Source organism: Budorcas taxicolor, chromosome 9 (assembly GCF_023091745.1).
Source record: "Budorcas taxicolor isolate Tak-1 chromosome 9, Takin1.1, whole genome shotgun sequence".
Lineage (NCBI taxonomy): Eukaryota > Metazoa > Chordata > Mammalia > Artiodactyla > Bovidae > Budorcas > Budorcas taxicolor.
This window is the reverse complement of record NC_068918.1, coordinates 76,805,994-76,827,301: the sequence shown is the minus strand read 5'-3', so window position 1 is coordinate 76,827,301 and position 21,308 is coordinate 76,805,994. Positions and strand designations below refer to the sequence as shown.

Here is a 21,308-nt window from a genome sequence, read left to right as displayed (position 1 = left end):
CTGATGCAATAAAGAGAGCCTTATGGACTGAAAGTTACAGCTTTTTAAGAAAATCACTCTCCATCAAGACTCAATCTGTGATGAGCTAATCACTGCAAGAGGAAGCTTTCCCCAGGTCACTAGAGTTGCAAGCATGGCCTGAATGATGACCTTAAAACACCTCTAGGGATTTCCCTGGTGGTCCAGTGGTTAAGACTCCTCACTACCAATGCAAAGGCTTTGGGTTCGATTCCTGGTCAAGGAACTAATATTTGGCATGCCATGCAGAGAAGCCAAAAGATTTTTTTTTTTTTTTAATTTTTAAAAAATGCTTTTTAAGTCTCCAGTCTATGGACTCCTGAATAATGAGAACCATGTGGCATTTAACTTGGTCTTCAGCACTTGTCTGGAATCTCATAGAAAGGGAACCTGAATATGATGACTTGGACCTTACTTTTCTCACTAACTACAGTTGAAAGGATGAAGAGTTTCCAGCCTGGCTGGAACTGGCTCCCATCAATGTTACCCACCATCACATTTCTGCAACTCTGATGAGAACTAATTTAGCTCCTGTGGTATTTTCTCCCACACTGTCTTCTGAAGCTCTGGAACAGAGCACACCAAATGAGGCCCATCTGTCTAAATGGGAAGAAGTTATTTATCCCACCTCCAGGCAGGCTTCCTTTCCTACCAAGAAGCTGCTCTCCAAGCTTCCCAAACACTGTGGGATAATTATGGAAACCCCAACTCTTAACCGGCTAGAATTTGGGGAAGAGCAATTGAGTGTCGTATCAAGGATCATCTGCCAGTTCACAGCCACCATTTTCTTACTTGGTGAAGTGTCCTAGGAAGCCACAGAGTATCCTACCAGACTATTTTTCAACGTCAAAATTGCAACACCCAAGAACTCAGTGCGATAACTAGGTTATTGTTTGGCTACAATCTTGCCAAAAGGAAGAGAATCAACCTTTTCCCAGCAGGTTAGCCTAGTCTTTTCCCACACGAGAATACTTTCTTAGAAGAAAGGAAACACCTCTCTCCCACTGACACACGCCAGGGGACAAAGTTATAAGAAAGACACCCTTAATAACAATGACGCCCCGGTGCCTGCTTGGGCCACGGTGCCAGGCTCCTGGGATGATGACTTTCTGCCCCCAACTGATGCTTCTCAGTCTCAGCTGACTCTATTGTACTAACTCCCACCCATGCGGAATACTAAATCAGCGAGGAAAAAGGATCAGTAATTATTTGACAGTTATGCTATCAGAAACCTTTAGGTGGATTGAGTTAAGGAAAAAAGTGAAAGTGCATAAGAGCACCAGCATCTTACCTACAAAGGAAGTGAATCATGTACTTGCGAAATGTAGCAGCTGCAGTGCCCAAACTGCTAGTTGGATCCCTTATCCAATAGGTCTTTTGTAACATCCTTATCCAACAGGTTTTGATAATAGGTTTTTTATAAAAGGAATCAGTCATAAAATAATTATAGAAAATCACAAAATAAATAAGGATTCAATAGAATCAGTGTGCTTTTTTTTTTTTTAAAGGCAAGAGGTGTTGTTACTCAAAGAGCTTCCCAGGCGGCTAAGTGGTAAAGAATATATGGGTTTGATCTCTGGGTCAGGAAGATCCTCTGGAGAAGGAAATGGCAATCCACTCCAGCATTCCTGCCTGGGAAATCCCATGGACAGAGGAGCCTGGAGGGCTACAGTCTATGGAGTCACAAAGAGTCAGACACAACACAGCAACTAAACAACAGCGTGGAAATACTGGCAGATATATAGATTTCGTGGCATGCATGCATGCTAAGTCACTTCAGTTGTGTCTGACTCTTTGCAACCCTGTGGACCACAGCCCTCCAGGCTCCACTGTCTATGGGTTTCTCCAGGTGAGAAAACTGGAGCGGGTTGCCATGCCCTCGTCCAGGGAATCTTCCTGACCCAGGAATCAAACCTGCATCTCTTATGTCTCCTGCATTGGCAGGCAGGTTCTTTAACACTAGCACCACCTGAGAAGCCCATAGATTATATGGAGCTAACGTGCTGCCTGGAGAATCCCAGGGACAGGAGCCTGGTGGGCCACCGTCTATTGGGTCACACAGAGTTGGACACGACTGACGTGACTTATCAGTAGCAGCAAGGTATTTATTAACTATTTATCACATGCAACTTCAAATTCTCCACTAACCATACACATAAAGGTCTTCACAAAACAGACAAATGAATTTCAATGCACCTGAGAGAAGGAATATAGCCATGAAAAATGGTGATGACAAAGAAGTCTTAATAATACAAAACTATAATAAAATATTAAGTATAAAAGCAAGAATTACATAGCTGATGTAAAAATGCCCCCAACAGAGAGGTGCTGAAACACCTATGTGGGTTATTACTAGGTGAGAAATTAGGATGGTTTCTTGCTTCTTTAAACTTTATCTTGTTGAAAACAAAAATAAGAAAACAAAGGAAGAAAGGAAAGAACTAGCCTAGACCTCCTTTTGGCTTAGAGTCAGTAAAAATGTAGTGTATATCAGTCTAGCGTAAAAATATCCTTTCCTCTTGAGTTAAAATAAAAATGCAATATTTTCGTAAGTACAAAAATTAGATCACTGTGGCCCCTACTGATACTTATTGTCTGATATCCACAGAACTGGGTTAATCCTTTGGGGATCTGAATTCTTTTATCTCAAAGTAGTGCAGCAAAATGATCCACGCACAAGCGTTAGAGGGGGAGGGAGGGGACGCTGGACCAGGAGCAGACCCGCTGGGCAAGCGCATATTCCCAGGATCCCACTCACCACGTCCAGGTCCTGGGAAACCCGCCGTTTCCGCAGCTCCTCCATCCTCTCACACACGTCGGAAAAGCAGGTATTGTAGTAATCTGCATACTGCTGAGCCAGGTCATCGATGTTTCCCAGGGAGCCGTCCTGAGGGTGAGGAGAGCAGGGAAGAAACAGAAAGAGAACAGAGGCGGTCAGTCCACCTGCATACGCCCTGTGTCCTCTAGTCTCCCTCTGTGTAGCCTTTATACTAATAACAGCTGGTATTTTTTAAGTGGTGGACATGTGCCACGCTGTTTTACACGCAACATCTCCTAATCCTCTGGACAGTCCTTGGACATTTTTCTCCCTGCATAGAAGAACAAACAACAGCTCAAAAGAGCTGAGCCACAGCCCAAGGGTTCCAGGGCTACCACGCAAAGAAGCCGGGTCCCCAACTCAGGACTGTCTGATGCCAAGACCATGATTTTAACTCACACCCCTGCTTGCCTCTGGCCAAGAAATCCCCAGAAATAAACACTGTCAGTGCAAAGGCTCCCTAATGCCCAATTGGCAGGATTCCCTGGTGGCTCAGATGGTAAAGAGTCTGCCTGCAATGCAGCAGACCCAGGTTCGATCCCCGCATCAGGAAGATGCCCTGGAGGAGGAAATGGCAACCCAATCCCATAGACAGAGGAGCCCAGCAGGCTACAGTCCACGGGGTTGCAAAGAGTCAGACATGACTAAACGACTAAGCACATGAATCAGAACCTCCAAGGAAGCTTTTAAGGATCCACATGCCAGGACACCCTTCCCAGGAGGAATTCTGGTGGGAAGCTGAGAATTCAGGAGCCAACAGGGAATGCTATATCTGGGACACACCTCAACCACACCTCCCATGAGATGCTCAGAAAAGTGGGAACGCTTGTTCGCTATGTCATTCAAGCACAGATGCAAGAGGACACGTACAAATTCACCTAAATATATAAGGAAATACGTCTATCTCCATTCAGGGAAAGGCCCAGAAGTTCTGAGGTCTGAACCTTCCAGTTCACACTCATCTCTGCTGCCACTTCCAATTCATCAGCTTAGGTATGTTTCCTAATCTCCAGCTATTTCCGCACGAGGAGTAATGAAGCAATGTGACACTCAGAGCTTGGTCCTTCACAGAGCTCTGACACACAAGTTAAGTGCTTCATTTACTTAACTAATAGTATTCACTACAAGATAACACTTCAGACTACAGTCTTCCTTTAGGGGAAGTGATTCCTAAATATACACACACAGAGTGATGCTGTGTACATTTGTAGGTTATGCCATTTCTTCTATTCATTCATTCATTCATTCTGAGAAGTATCTTCCCTGTCACTTCTCACCTCCCAATGGGTTCTTTCTTTGGTATGAATAAATGACCCTACCAAAACAACCAAGGAAAACACAACTGTTAGACAACCGAAAAGACACACACACATTTTGCCTGGGACAGACCACTGGTCAGCCCATTGCACAGTTCCGTCACCTATCATGCAGCATGTGTCTAAGACTGCAGAGCACACTTACTTAGACACAGGCAGGGTTTGGGAACTAAAAGTTCTTCAAAAGCCTTTCTGCTAAAGACCGCAAGGCTCCAGTCAGGATGCCCAGGTCAGAACAAGCAACTGCATCTATTCCACTTCCGCTTTCAACAATGTCACAGAACTGACCGAGTGGGGAAATAGAAATTGAAAGAAATGATTTTTCTTTCTTTTTTTTTTTTTTAAGAAAAGATGCTTCCTTTCTTACCAATAAAATGTTCTGTATTTGAGGTAATGGCCTAGAAGTCTGCAGTACAGCATAGGGGTGCAAAGCTCTCTGTAAAAACAATGAAGATGTTTGCACGTGTCTGGACAGGTCACTCCCTCACGTTTGAGACGACAGGCTGGATGGACACAGCGGGGTGGCCAGAGTCTACTGCCCCCCCTTGAAAACATTCATCGTCAAATTTCCAACAGGGAAACAACACGGGATCAAAATGGAAGTCCACTGCCAGCCAAGAGGAAATGCACAGAGGAGGCCAGCCTTGAAGTCCTCGCTTTACTGCTTTCAGCAGATGTGAGGTTCCTGACAAATGGCATCATAAATCAGACTACGATCCTGAGGTTTGTCCTGACTCGTCTGAACGCAACAGTATACGCCCTATGGACCACAAAGTGAAAACCTACCACCTCCTGACTGGGTTTTCTTGTCTCCTTCCCCAGTTGGCCTCATTGGCCTTGATCCAGTCACCAAAGGGACCTTGCAAAACAGAGATCAGACCAGGTCGCTCTCCTCTGAGAATGACACACGCCGCCCTCATCACCCGTTCTACAAATAAACCCCACCCTCACCAGGCCTGGCTTTCAGGCCCCTTCATCTCTGCTGCCCAACCCCAGCCTGGAGAAAGGGGCTGTGGTCTGCCACCGAGGGCCAGAGGAGCCAGAGAGCACGGGCAGCCCCTCTAGCAGCAGCTGGCCCCCTCCCACCACCAGGAGAAAGTACTGGAAGAAATTTTTAGGAAAGAGTGCAGGCAGAAGAGCTGCTCCCATGGGAGTATCTACTCCAGACACCAGCTACTGACAGCCAGGACTATGACTGCAAAGTGGCCAGTGAGGTAAGGGACTGGTCCACCCAAGCCCACCTCTGCCTCGGCCAGACAGAGCATCTGGACAGTTCCAAGGATGAAGGGAACTTCTAGGCCACCTCTAACATCAGACTGTCTGACTTCTACTGACCCAGGATTATTTGCTTACACCTCAAAAGCACAAAGCCCTCATTTCCCAGTTCTCTTCAAGAGCCTCAAGCGTTCTTAGGTCGCTCACCCAGTATATACTGGGAAAGATCCAGCAGCCTCCTTCCGAGTGAATGTTGGACTCACAACAATGTTACCCAAGAACCCATCCTTCTGAGTTCCTGCCCTGATCCTGCCACTCCCCATAGCCACCGGCACTCCTGGCCAACCCTGGGCTCTTTAGAATTGTCTTGGTCTCTAGCGAGTTTCTGGGGCATCCCAGGTGGTGCTAGTGGTAAAGAACCCACCTGACAATGCAGGAGACATAAGAGATGTGGGCTTGATCCCTGGGTTGGGAAGATCCCCTGGAGAAAGAAATGGCAACCCACTCCAGTATTCTTGCCTGGTACATCCCACGGAAGGAGGAGCCTGGTGGGCTACAGTCCATAGAGTCACAAAGAGTCAGACTGAAGTGACTTAAACACACACACACACACACACACACACACACACACACACACATACTAGAGTATGATGACATCCTCATCGTACTCATTTCTCATTGAGAAACTTCTGCCTCCATCCCTCCAAGGAAATGAAACATACTAAGAATGCTCAAACTACCGCACAATTGCACTCATCTCACATGCTAGTAGAGTAATGCTCAAAATTCTCCAAGCCAGGCTTCAGCAATACGTGAACCGTGAACTCCCTGATGTTCAAGCTGGTTTTAGAAAAGGCAGAGGAACCAGAGATCAAATTGCCAACATCCGCTGGATCACGGAAAAAGCAAGAGAGTTCCAGAAACACATCTATTTCTGCTTTATTGACTATACCAAACCCTTTGACTGTGTGGATCAAAATTAACTGTGGAAAATTCTGAAAGAGATGGGAATACCAGACCACCTGACCTGCCTCTTGAGAAATCCGTATGCAGGTCAGGAAGCAACAGTTAGAACTGGACATGGAACAACAGACTGGTTCCAAATAGGAAAAGGAGTACATCAAGGCTGTATATTGTCACCCTGCTTATTTAACTTCTATGCAGAGTACATCATGAGAAATGCTGGACTGGAAGAAACACAAGCTGGAATCAAGATTGCCAGGAGAAATATCAATAACCTCAGATATGCAGATGACACCACCTTTATGGCAGAAAGTGAAGAGGAACTAAAAAACCTCTTGATGAAAGTGAAAGAGGAGAGCGAAAAAGTTGGCTTAAAGCTTAACATTCAGAAAACAAAGATCATGGCATCCGGTCCCATCATTTCATGGGAAATAGATGGGGAAACAGTAGAAACAGTGTCAGACTTCATTTTTTGGGGCTCCAAAATCACTGCAGATGGTGACTGCAGCCATGAAATTAAAAGACGCTTACTCCTTGGAAAAAAGTTATGACCAACCTAGATAGTACATTCAAAAGCCCAGACATTACTTTACTGACTAAGGTCCGTCTAGTCAAGGCTATGGTTTTTCCTGTGGTCATGTATGGATGTGAGAGTTGGACTGTGAAGAGGGCTGAGCGCCGAAGAATTGATGCTTTTGAACTGTGGTGTTGGGGAAGACTCTTGAGAGTCCCTTGGACTGCAAGGAGATCCAACCAGTCCATTCTGAAGGAGATCAACCCTGGGATTTCTTTGGAAGGAATGATGCTGAAGCTAAAGCTCCAGTACTTTGGCCACCTCATGTGAAGAGTTGACTCATTGGAAAAGACTCTGATGCTGGGAGGGATCAGGGGCAGGAGGAGAAGGGGACGACTGAGGATGAGATGGCTGGATGGCATCACGGACTCGATGGAGATGGTGATGGACAGGGAGGCCTGGCGTGCTGCGACTCATGGGGTTGCAAAGAGTCGGACACAACTGAGCGACTGAACTGAACTGAACTGCCGCCTTTGACCTCATAAAACTTCTACATCTTCTAACACCTGAGTGAACTTGTGAGGGGGTGGTTATAGCCACACACTTGCCTGAGAGCTGGCTGTTCTAAATGCAAATTCATCTCTCTCTCCCCTTCTCTCCCTCTCATTCAGAGGCACTAAGAGTTGTACTCCCATCTTGATTGCTGGCTTCTCAAAAGTAAGCAGCTTTCAAGTTTATAAACTGTATGGCTTATCCCAATCAACTACTGTTTTCTTGGACTCATCAAGGTCATCTGAAAAAAAAAACTGTAAAAACACTTATTTATAGGCTTTTGTTCAAACTGCTTTCTTTCCTTTCTCTTCTCTTGTACATCCTAGAACATCTTCAAAGCCAGCTGTTGACTTCAAAAGTTCCCAAGCTGCTGGTCAAACTTTCCTTCCCACTAGTGAAAGAATTTTCTTCCCTCTCCCTCACTTGCAATCACTCGGAAATCCCCCAAACTTCGGGGGCCGGGGAAATATCTGTTGCTTATGAGGAAGAGAGTAGCTGTTCAAGTCGACTCAGGCCAAAGACAGCAAACATCTCATACCCTGCGATGTCCACCCCTCACTTGGTGCTCAGCAGATAATAAATTAGAACAGGGTGGCACAACTGACTCTGTGTTCCCAAATCGCTTTCCAGATGTGCAGCGAGCCCCATAATTATCACTTGCATCAGTCTTGATCCTTTGAGTGCCAAAAAAGGCAAAAGAAAACCTTTTTAAAGTGTGTATGTGTAATATTTATTTAGCTGAGTCAGATCTTAGTTGCGGCACTGGGTATCCTCACTGTGTCATGCGGGATCTTTCATTGCAGGACATGGACTCTCTGGCCGTGGTGAGGACTTAGTTGCCCGAAGGCATATGGGATGCCCACCAGAAATTGAACCTGTGTTCCCTGCATTGCAAGGCAGATTCTTAACCACTGGACCATCAGAGAAATCGCGCACATGTGTTTTTTAAGGACGTCTTGTCTGTCATCTCCAGAATGGAATTTTTCCATCCCAATCACATGGAACCAAGGAACGACATGATGAATTTCTCTTTACTCACTCCAAATGCAGGCTTTTTCAAGACTATCTGAAGACCTTTGCATCCCTCCTATTCAACTTGTTCTTTTGTTTGTTTGTTTTAATCCTTGTTGCTTATCTATTTTATTTTTTTGTCATGCCACAAGGCATGTTGGATCTTAGCTCCCTGACCAGGGATTGAACCTGCACCCCCTGCATTGCAAGAGTGGAGTCTTAACCACTGAACTGCAAGGGAATCCCCAAGTCAACTTGTTCTTACTTGAGGTAGTACAAACTTGTTCAGTAAAAATATTTACTTCAATTCAAATATTTGCAACATTAGTCTGTAGGGAATTTAAATAATGCAGCTGCTGTTTCAATAGCACCACACCTAATATCTTTTTGGGGGGAATGTGAAGTTCATGCCTGATTCAACACCCCACAATGCTAATGCCAAGAGATACTGATGTCACAAAATAAACTTCTAAATATACAGTATGACTTTAAACTATAAAAATTGATATTTATTATAATAAATACAATTATTAAAACACTGAAACAGATTTGCTTATTTTTCTTTTAAGATGCTAGAAGTTTCTGCTGTAGAGTGTATTACTTGTCTAATATGTTTCATTTCTTATATTTCCCCATTGGTTCAAATGCATTAGGCTGAAGTGGGCTTCCCTCATAGCTCAGTGGTAAAGAATCTGCCCACCAGCCAATGCAGGAGGCATAAGACTCTCAGGTTGGGAAGATCTCCTAAAGGAGGAGGGCATAGTAACATACTCCAGTATTCTTGCCTAGAGATTCCCATGGATAGAGGAGCCCGGTGGGCTATAGTCCATGGGGTCACAAAGAGTCAGACACGACTGAAGTGACTTAGCGTGCAAACAGGCTGAAGCAATACAGCTCAAGTTTAAGAACAGAGAAAAATCTTATTTCCTCAAAATAAACTTTTTAAAGTAAGTTGTGAAATTTTGTGTCACATTATGTTTTTACAAGATTTTCCCATCTCTGTCTACAAAGAAAAGAAAAGAAAATGATATAAGCAAATTCAAGTTCTCTTTCCAATTCTTAGTACAAAACCAGGTCACAGGATTTCCCATGGGGTACAGCTTCAATCCCTGGTAGGGAAACTAAGATCACACATGCCGTGCGGTGCTGGCAAAAAGATTAAAAAATAAAAATAAAAACCAAACAAACCCAAAAAAGCAAGCACAAGATTTTTCCATACGATCATCCATTTCACTTGATACGAACTTAATTTAAACCTGGGTCCCACTGCCAGTGTCAGCTCAATGGAAGACAAACTTGTGTGATTTTCCCATGAAGCCATGGCACACATTTACATGGCACCCCACTCCAGTGCTCTTGCCTGGAAAATCCCATGGACGGAGGAGCCTTGTAGGCTGCAGTCCATGGGGTCGCAAGAGTCGGACACAATTGAGCGACTTCACTTTCACTTTTCACTTTCATGCATTGGAGAAGGAAATGGCAACCCACTCCAGTATTCTTGCCTGGAGAATCCCAGGGATGGCAGAGCCTGGTGGGCTGCTGTCTATGGAGTTGCACAGAGTCGGACACGACTGAAGTGACTTAGCAGCATGTTTTTTATACAAGCAACATAAAAATACAGAGATAAGGGACATTGGACTGAACCATTCAGATTGGGTGAACTTCTGTTACAATTAAGAAAAAAAGAAAAAGAGCATTGTCCTCTGGACAATTCATTCCATAGTAGTTCTGAATTTTTATCCTGATGTACTTCTGTCTCTGGAAAATGTGAAACTAAAAGAATTATGAAACCTGAGGCACTTGTATCTTTATTTTTGCTGTTCTTGCTCTCCTTTCCCCAGATGTCATTTATGCTTTAGACTATCTTGACAAAGCTTAAGGGGAGAAAAAGCAAAAGCAAAAAACTTCTTTGAAAACATCAGGAGGCACAATGTACTCTGGATCGTTGTATGTAAATTACATGCAAATGAATGCAAATGAACTTGTGGTCCTGCTATTTTATCTATCTATAAAGACAGAGCCCCAAGGGAAAACTCAATGTGTTGCTCTGAATCCCCAGAGTTGAGGGGAAGAAAGGGAATAGACTCCTGGCTCATTTATTTAATGCCTCTCTATCTTTTCCATCTGTAACAGTTAAGTACATATATGATATATGTTAGGAAATTACATGTCATATTTACACTGCTCACTATCGTTTGGGGGGAGGGATAGAGATATATCCATAAGAATAAATATATCAGACCCTACAGGAAGAAGTCACAGACCCTACTAAAAGAAGTCACAACAATAAAACCCTGATTTCTTGAATGACTTCAGCAATGCATTCACACTCTTAATTAGTTTGTGTAAAGATTTTGAGGGGATAAACACTTCCAGCAACCTTTCAGGTGAAATTGCTATACCATAAACAAGACTTTAATTTCAGTTTCCTTGTTCAGCCTCATTGAATCTATGAGGCTGTTTGCACCAGCTCTGTCTTCCCATCCTGCCATACCATTCTGGAGAAATTCACTGAATCAGTCACATCTGACTCTTTGCGACCCCATGGACTCCAACCTGCCAGGCTCCTCTGTCCGTGGGATTTCCCAGGCAAGAATACTGGAGTGGGTTGCCATTCCCTTCTCTAGGGACTCTTCCTGACCCAGGGATCAAACACAGGTCTCCCACATTGCAGGCAGATTCTTTACCATACGAGCCCATGAATCTATAATAACTGATCTCAGTTATTCTTCTCCAAGGTATCCCTCCCAGCATTTCTGCAGATGGTTTGAGCTGAAATGCAGTTTGTATCAGGAAAGTTTTTGACACATAAAAACCAAAAACATACACTAGAGGGACAAATTAAGTCATGCTGGTGGTGAGGAGGGCCCAGGGGACACACCCACATGGCAGGTGGCTGAAGGAGGGCTGATTTCACATCTCCCACACTCATCCTTTCAAAACACTCAGAATTTTCCAGAGCCTATGTCTAATTCTTATCTTGGCAAATATGATCCTGGTGCTCAGGGCCCCCACTATTTATGCATCAGTGGTCTCCAGCTAACATAAATCCCTTCCTGAAGAATGAACAGTCTCACAAGCTGGCGGTACTGGCCACTTCTTCTTCCCAGCACTCTCTCAGCAACTGCCTCTAAAGGCAATGGTGTTCAAAGGTCTGGGGAACAAATACCTGAAAAATAAATTGGTATATGGAACCTCCTTGTTGTTGTTCAGTCACTAAGTCATATTCAACTCTTTGCAACCCCATGGATTGCAGCATGCCAGGCTTCCCTGTCCTCCACTATCTTCTGGAGCTTGCTCAAGTTTGTGTCTATTGAGTCGGTGATGCTATCTAACCATCTCATCCTCAAAGAACCTTCTTGACATAATGTAATTATTTAGGAATACTACTTACAACTCTAAGCACTTAATATAAATTATATCTATTAATATTTGCAACTACTCAGCGTTAAAAATATACCCCAAAATAGGCATTTTAAGTTAGATAAATACAGGTGTAAACAAAAAGTTCTAAGTTCTCTCCTGTTCTCCAATAAATAAGCAACTGTAGCGGTATTCACCCTGCAGATGATGACCCATTAGGACTCAAGGCTGGATCCAAGAAGCACAAGTGCCAGGAGATTGGAAGTTGATAAAATAGTCTGCCTACACAGGTTGCTGCTTGTGCCAAGTATTGAGCCTAAAGTCACCACAGGTTGGCCACGGTAGCAGATGCAGGAAGCTGGATGTGAAAGACCAAGGACAAAACGTGAGCGCATTGGAACTGGGAAGACAACTGGAATCCATAACTGCTTCTCATCAACTCTAACCTTGATGCCATAGATGACTTACACGAGAAGCTGGAGCTCCTTGGGTGACTCAGGACCTCCAGAAGTTGAAGGAGATCTGGCAGAACCTGGACGTGCTGTGGGTCTGGGCACCAACTCATGCCAACAAGGTAAATCAGTGACACCACGAGGCAGCCACCACAGTGCCCACGACCCTCCACCAACCTTCAGAATCTAAAAACTATGGCTGCTGCTGATTCACTTCTAGCTTCGGGTTGACACAGTCCTTAATAGCCACAGAATCCTCAGATATATATTTGAGACCAGCATTTGTTTAAATGACACGGCACAGCACAGAAGAGCACAGACCAGAACAGAAAGTCTTGGCAACACCCCAGGAAGAAAGGGGACTGTTTCTTGCAACATTTGTTTCAGTTATGTATCTGTTTGTACCTATACAACTGTACCTGATCGCCATGTACTAATAAAATATATCTTCTAGTGATTCTCTGGCCAAAAGTCGGAAAGTCATTGGTGGAGTTTGTCTTCCAGGCTGCACCCTGGGGGTCCACTTTGGAGTCTGTTCTTGAGTCCCATAGGTCTCTTCAGGACCTTCACCCTCTCCTCAACTCACCCCTAAATCCACATATCCCTGTGGGGCCCTAAATGGGAAACCTTAAAAAAGAAGGGCTAGCTTTGTGGTTTAGAGCTAAGATGGCGCCTGGCGGAAGAGATAGGGGCGTGGTCTATGTTACAGTTTTTGATTGGCTCTCTTGATTTCTGTGCACGTGGACAGCGCGTGATCACCATAGACTCCTGTTACAATGAAGGCGCGTGACGACTGGACCTTTAACGTGATTGGTGCAACTATGGCATATTACGATTTGACCTTTAATGTGATTGGCGCAACTATGGCATATTACGATTTGACCTTTAACGTGACTGGTGCAACTATAGAAAGTCCCTTGCAAAACCCCCTTGCTTGCCTATATAAACCAAGAGTTTGTAGCAATAAACTGGAACTGCTTAGATGTAACCCCTGTTGTGTCTGATTGTCTCTCGCTCGCCGAGGGGCTGGGTTGGCGGACAGTAGGCTCACCTCACCTCAGGACCCCTCAGCTTTGCTGAGGGAAGTTCCACTGCCTCTCTCTTTCTTCGGAGTGCCCCCCACAATTCCCCAAAGGCCCTCCCTGCATTTTTTTCTTCTTCTTGTAGTCCCTCTCTGCTCCTTTGGGGGGAATAGCATCAGTGACTGAATAAGTTTAAAGGCACAACAGAAGCATTTTTTCTTCTCTTCCTCCTGCAGGCTCAACACAGCCTGCTTGACTCTAGGATATGAAAAGCTTGAGATATTTTAGCAGCAATGTTATTACAAAAATCTTATGCATGAACTAGTAATTTTTAATTACCTCCTGGAAAGGGATTTGAACAGCTTGGCCTAAATATGAACAAATTCAGTTTATAAGCCATAGAGAGGAATAGTTATAACAAAATGGAATGAAAAGGCCTTCTCCTGGGGAGTGTGTGTGCTGGCATCTTTGACATCATGATGATTGCCAGGTGTGATGAAGAAAGTGATCCATAAAACTATGGTCTTCAATCACCAACACCTAGTGGGGTATTTCATTAATTCAAACTATATTTATTGAACACCTATGAAATTCCAAGTGCTGTGCTAGGTGCTAAGTATACAACATAAAATCAGGAAACATGAATGCTTATTATTACTGGACAGAGAAGCAAAATATGGTCTTTATTTTAATGCAGTCATATAGTTAAGTCATGGAAACTTGTTGAAGGGATTTACTAAATTGTGTGCTTGCTATATGAGGTCTTTTGGGGAATTAAAAGATTCGAAAGATCCCATTTGCTGGGCTATCGGTGGCTTTAAAAAAACATTTCACAGGAACCCTCAGAACTTGAAAATTGCAGGGAAAAGACTGGAACGTTGACACTTTGCTCAACTTGACATTTTGCTCACACGTAAAACGGACATGTGGATTTAGCCGGCGACAATTTTAGACTCAACTCACGTCTCCTTTCCAAACCTGCCTGAGCTTAATCGAAAATCATAGATTGGAAAGAACAGCAGAGTGAGCTAGCTGGGTGGGAATGACGTCAGAATCTCAGAATAGATTCACAGACTTCGATGAGCATGATTCACACTTTACCCTTCCTCCGGCCACCTCTGCTCGTAACCATGGGGAAACGAGCATTTGCAGGCAGTGGAGGCATCACGATCCTACTGGGGGCAAAACTGATCTATGATATTCCTAAAAATTTGGAAAATACATTTATCTCAGAACACCCCTGAAATTTCTTTTTATAAGGCTAATTAAACTTTGGATTGGGTTGGCCAGTTTCAGATTTTTCCATACCACCTTACAGAAAAACCCAAACAAACTTTATGACCAACCCAATACAACATTTGAGTTTGTTTTATAAAAATGATATTCCACCCTGGCTTGAGCAGAGAGTTGGCAGGTGTGGTATACCTGGAGTCAGACATGTACCTGACTCCACCTGATTTTCAAGGACTGCTCCTGAGGACAGGACGACTGTCAAGTAAGATTCGAGGTCCTGGTGACCTGATCAAACTGAAAACATCATGCTTATCATCATTCCCTGTTATAGTGCTGATCACATTCTTTCTTGGTGATGTTGCCAAAATTCTATATTTTTAAGAACTGGCAGCTAATACCTAAACAGTGCTATCAATAAAAATTCACGTGGCTTACAAACCTGAGGATACCAAACACATGGCCCAGTACTAAAAAATTTTGCAGCCCTTAATTTATATTTTGATTATTCTCAAAACTCCTCCTCCAGCTCCTGCGGCTGCTGCTGCTTAGTTGCTGAGCCGTGTCCCACTCTTTGCGATCTGTGTGCTGTGGCCTGGCAGGCTCCTGTGTTCATGGGATTCTCCAGGCAAGAAAACTGGAATGGGTTGCCATTTCCCTCTCCAGGGAATCTTCCCAACCCAGGGTTCGAACCTGGGTCTCCGGCACTGTAAGTGGATTCTTTACCTTCTGAGTCACCAGGGAAGCCCTCCGCCTCCTTAGCAAATGCCTCTGTCTATTCTTCCTTGATATTCAATTCAAACTCCCCACCCCCACAAAACTTTCATTCTGGATTCCAGTAGTCCAGAGATCAGCATTAGGCTGTTTCATCCATGCCAAGACTCTCAGGGTCATTCATTCATCCCCAAAGTTAAGAGGTCACTAGGTTTTACAATGTGTCATAAATAAGTGCTAATATAATATTTCTTCTCCACTATCTCTCAGTCTCAAATATCTCAAAATGTTTCTCCATCCTAATCTTATCAGAGTTTCAAGCCCTCAACCAAGGTTCTCAGCCATCTAGCCACTCTCCAATCCCATGTCATTTACAACCCGCTCTATACCCCCTACCCACTGTAACTTTCAAAATATAAATCTTGAAAACTATAAATGTCTCGCAGTGAAGATCTGACAGTCCATTGCTAACAAAGCGAAAGCCTTTTTATCTGTACTCTGTCTGCCTTTGTAGACCCCCACCCGTGGCTCTACCCATGGTCCCATCCATGGACCAGTTTTGGCCACATCAAACTACAGCCAGCTCTACTTCATCCCTGCTATTATCTCACAGTATTTCTTTTGCCTAGAACGCCCTTCTTTTACTTCACTGACCCTCTAGGCAGCAGCCCATCCTTCACAACAGCCCTGACCTTCCCACTGCATCAGCGTAAATCATACCCTCCCCACACGAATGGAACAATCCGAGGTCTGCAATTTGCTTTAAAGTCATGGGAGAAGGAGAGGGGAGTGGGAGCAGGTGCAGACAAAACAAGGTTGGCCACGACTGATAACTGTAGTGCTGCCATACGGGTATTTTTTAAAATATTCTCTTCACTTTGATAGTTGAAATTTTCCATTTAAGACTTTTTTTTTTAAAAAAGGAACTCTTACTTATTTACACGGTGATTGTCCCCAGGAAAACTTTAAAGTCCGTGAAAGCTGAATCTGGGTCTTATTTTGGCAACCTTGGCCCGTAACAACCAGGACAACACCTGACACTTACCAATTACATGAGAAATACCTATCAAGTATATGAATGAATGAAAGAGGGAGTGAAAGTGAAAGTCGCTCAGTCCTGTCTGACTCTTTAAGACCCCATGGACTATACAGTCCATGGAATTCTCCAGGCCAGAATACTGGAGTGGGTAGCCTTTCCCTTCCCCAGGGGATCTTCCCAACTCAGGGATCGAACCCAGGTCTCCTGCATTGCAAGCAGATTCTTTACCAGCTGAGACATAAGGGAAGCCCAATAATATAGGAGTGGGTAGCCTATCCCTTCTCCAGGGGATCTTCCCGACCCAGGAATTGAACCAGGGTCTCCCGCCTTGCAGGTGGATTCTTTACCAACTGAGCTTTCATAGGGAAGCTCCCTATTGAAAGAGGAAAGGAAGGAAACAACGGAAATCAGTGAAATGATCTCTCCCTTTCCTGAGGGTGTCAGGTAACATTCAGTCGATAACATCCTGTCCACTACACTGGCATTTTCACATATAATGGTGAGCTTTCACAGGCTCAGCCTCCCTGTCCCCACCAACCTACAATAGCAATTCGGTTTAGTGAGCAAAACATTCAAACATGACAGAAATCATTAGAAACAATGACAAATGACCTGGGTGAGAGGGTGGGTCACCTCCATATGAACACGCTCCATTTCATGAGCACGGTCATCAGTCCCATTAGTTCCTTAAGTCCAACAAAGTTAGCCTTAGGTACCCAACTAACACAATCAGCTACATAGTACTGTATTGTAATAGGTTTATAATGCTTCTCACACAAATAATACATTTTAAAAATGCACACAATAATAAAGAAAACATTTTTAATCGTACAGTACCTTGAAAAGTACAGTAGCACCGACTATATCGCCACTGCTTCTACTCTTGTCTCCTGGCATGCTGGGCTTGAAATAAAGACACTGTACCACTGTACTCTACACAAAAGCACAACCAGTCACAGAGGATGCACGCACGTGACAATGTACACCTGATACGTGAACTAACTACCGAGACTGCACATGCGAATGCACGTTCACGTCTCTAAACGTTCACCACTTGGAGGTTCGTATGCAGGGACTTGCTGCAATTCCTCTGAGCGGGAGACCCTTAACCTGTCCCCAGAGGAAATGCTACAGGGGGTGACTGAAAGGTCAGTGCAGAGATGAGGCAGGACAGGGGCCAAGAGACAGAAGCGAACCCAGTTTTCAAGATTCTTCATGTATAGGAATTAATGATTCCTAATAATCTCCACTTATTGCTGATAATTTTCAATATGTTGAGGGTCATAGATCTGGGTGGAAACCAATGGAAATTTCTCATACTTAAAAGACAGACGATAAAGTTTCTTGGTGTAGTACCCTTAAGGTCTAAAGATTAAAGTCTCACATTCTTCTCATATCTTGACAGAAAAAGCAATTATGTGTTTGGAAACAAAGACAGTGCCTTATATAAAAAGGCACAAAACACACCCGGAACTTGTCTGGTTGAAATCCTCCACAGCCAGCTCCCAGTCAAAGAAGCCAGGAGGAAAACACACCTGGAATGCAACTGGCCCGGGTGTTGTAAGAAAGCAAATACCAGAGCAATGTTGTAGCCACCGAAACAGGCACGTACCCTTTACAGGACTGAGTTATCATGAGCTGAAGATATAATTGTTTGCTCCTATTTACTGGAGACTATTTTAGGGCCCTTTGCTCATTTGACACTCACTGGGTGGTTTCTTTTCAAAGTCAGGGAGAAACCAGTTCACTCCCTACCCTGGAAAAGCTCCCAGTGGTCCCCAAACTTCACTACACACCCAGCCCCCTCTAAGCACACTTCATGACTTAGTTTCTGCTATTTGCTCTTCTGACCAGTTCTTTATCTTCAGGACACTCACAATGGCCATCAGGGAACTAAGGGCTTCATTGAGGCCACCTTGGGAATGTGGGCTAAAAGGAGAAAAATCTGGCTCCATCCTATACCACACTGTGATCTGTCACGTACAGGTAAAATTGGATTTAAAGAACGTCAGCCTCACAAAATTATCCCCCTTGTTTCATGCACATGCGTGAGTATCCATGTATCTACGTATCTGTCCATCTACAAATGTAACCACATAAAATATGAATTGACGTGACAGCCATACTTCTATTTCATTTTGAGGGGGAGACAAGTTCTTTCCCAACTACATCATTTCCTCTCAAGAGGAGCTCAATTTTCATCAAAGAGATTTTCATGTTCGCCAAGAATATAAAGTGAAAATGCTCTGAGAAAGCATCGTAGGCACCCGGATCTGTTCTTACTGTTATTAGATTAAGAACATCTTGAAGTTGAGAGTGAAGATGATTTGCCTTGTACCACATTCCAAACATAGTTACAGTGTAAATCGACAGGCTTCTTATGAACTAAGAGAACAACAACAGAAATCTAAGATGAACTGACATCATTCTACACCAAGCCAATCATCATAAGAATGAAAATATTCAATTTGCTCACAAGCTGAGAATTTACTAATGTCACCATTAGCTTTTTCATGACACCCACAGTTTAAATTTCTAACGTAGACTTTTTTGAAAGAGCAACTCACTTTGTCAAAGAATTAGCATTTTCCCTCACATCTGTCAGAATGGCCATCATCAAAAATAACACAAGTGACAAGTCCTGGCAAGAATGTGGAGAAAAAGAAAGCTTCATACACTGCTGGTAGGAATGTAAACTGGTGTACCCACTATAAAAACAGACACACACACACACACACATATATACGGTTTCCTCTAAAAACTAAAAGTAGAACCATCATAAGATCCAGCAACTCCACTCCTGGGTATATTTATGAAAGAAACAAAAACACAAATTTGAAAACATACATTCACCCCAATGTTCATGGCAGCACTATTTACAGATGCCAAGACATGGAAGCAATCTAAGTGTCCATCAACAGATGAATGCATAAAAAATGTGGTATATATTATACATAACAATGGAATACTCAGTTCAGGTCAGTCACTCAGTCGTGTCCAACTCTGCGACTCCATGAATTGCAGCACGCCAGACCTCCCTGTCCATCACCAACTCCCAGAGTTTACCCAAACTCATGTCCATCAAGTCAGTGATGCTATCCAGCCATCTCATCCTCTGTTGTCCCCTTCTCCTCCTGCCCCCAATCCCTCCCAGCATCAGGGTCTTTTCCAATGAGTCAGCTCTTCGCATGAGGTGGCCAAAGTACTGGAGCTTCAGCTTTAGCATCAGTCCTTCCAATGAACACCCAGGACTGGTCTCCTTTAGGATGGACTGGTTGGATCTCCTTGCAGTCCAAGGGACTCTCAAGAGTCTTCTCCAACACCACAGTTCAAAAGCATCAATTCTTCAAAGCTCAGCTTTCTTCACAGTCCAACTCTTACATCCATACACGACCACTGGAAAAATCATAGCCTTGACTAGATGGACCTTTGTTGGCAAAGTAATGTCTCTGCTTTTGAATATGCTATCTAGGCTGATCATAACTTTCCTTCCAAGGAATAAGCGTCTTTTAATTTCATGGCTGCAATCACCATCCGCAGTGATTTTGGAGCCCCAAAAAATAAAGTCTGACACTGTTTCCCCACCTATTTCCCATGAAGTGATGGGACCAGATGCCATGATCTTAGTTTTCTGAATGTTGAGCTTTAAGCCAATTTTTTCACTCTCCTCTTTCACTTTCATCAGGAGGCTTTTTAGTTCCTCTTCACTTTCTGCCATAAGGGTGGTATCATCTGCATATCTCTCAGCCATTACAAAAGGATGAAATAATGCCATTTGCAACTGTCGTACTAAGTAAAGTAAGTCAGAAAGAGAAAGCTAAATACCATATGATATCACTTATATATGGAATCTAAAAACACAACAACTAGTGAATATAATAACAAAAGGAAGTTGTCTATGGCCACACCACCCTGAACATGCCCAATCTCATCTGATCTCGGAAGCTAAGCAGGGTTGGGCCTGGTTAGTACTTGCATGGGAGAAAAAGAAGCAAACTCAGATATATAGAACAAACTTGTGGGTACCAGTGGGGAGAGGGGAAGGAGGAGGGGCAATGTAGACGTAGGGGATTAAGAGGTATAAATTATTAGGTTTAAAATAAGCTACAATGATATATTGTATAATATGAGGAATATAGCCACATTTTATAATAATTATAAAGAGTATAACTTTTAAAAATTGTGAATCACTATTTGTACCCATAACTTACATAATACTGAACATCAACTATACTTCAATCTAAAAAAAAAAAAAAGAACTAACATTTTAATCTACTCATCAGTGAAATCTAAAGTTCTCCATACCAGCGTTTGCTCTCACAGGGGCCCCTTGTTTTTATCCATAATCTTGGATTTACAAAGCAACACTCCCACTAAAGAAAATGAACGTTAAAACACTTACCACCTCCCCACACTTTTCTATGCTTCTCAATTGCTGTATTAAAAAGGGGGCAATTTCACTTTCTTCTCTGTGATGTGGACAGGACACCTATTGAAGTGTTTGCCACAGTGTGGGAGGGGAAAGCCCATAAGGAAGATCACATGTGCTCTCAGACTTCTTAAAGAGCTGCCTGGCTTTAAGATGCTGATTCATCAGAATGGGCTGCACTTTTTCCATTCATGAAGCACAGCAATTTAACAGTCGTGTTTTATTTTTCTGGGAAATCAATTACTGGGTGGCCTCCTTTCACCCCTGCGCACCCTCAAAACACAGCAGTTGGAGAGATGCCCTTAGGACCCAGGCAGATTTTGTCCCTCTGCTCCAAGGCCCTCCTCAGACTCCCCTCTTCCTTAAAGGGCTCCATCCTCCCATAAACTGAAAGACCCTCCCCATCTGTGCCTCTGACCAGCGCCTCTCTCCTGCCTCTCCCAGGCTCACTGTCCCCCAGGATTATATAATAACCCTCATGACTCCTCTGTACTCCAAATCCACCAGCTCCAGCCAGGACATCGAACTTGCTCCTCCCTCTGCCTGTTGTGTTCTTCCCACGGTTGTGTGCTAAGTCGCTTCAGTCGTCTCTCTGTGTGACCCCTTGGACTGTAGCCCACCACACTCCTCTGTCCATGGGATTCTCCAGCCA

General features: G+C 43.7%; 1 protein-coding gene across 1 annotated transcript in view; it reads right to left on the bottom strand.

Moving 5' to 3' along the window:
• Positions 1-21,308, bottom strand: part of SASH1 (SAM and SH3 domain containing 1) — a 194,869-nt gene that overhangs the window by 148,817 nt on the left and 24,744 nt on the right. Inside the window, exon 2 of the mRNA XM_052645491.1 lies at positions 2,777-2,905. Coding sequence (XP_052501451.1) covers positions 2,777-2,905 — 129 coding nt within the window. The remainder of the gene's footprint in view (positions 1-2,776; positions 2,906-21,308) is intronic.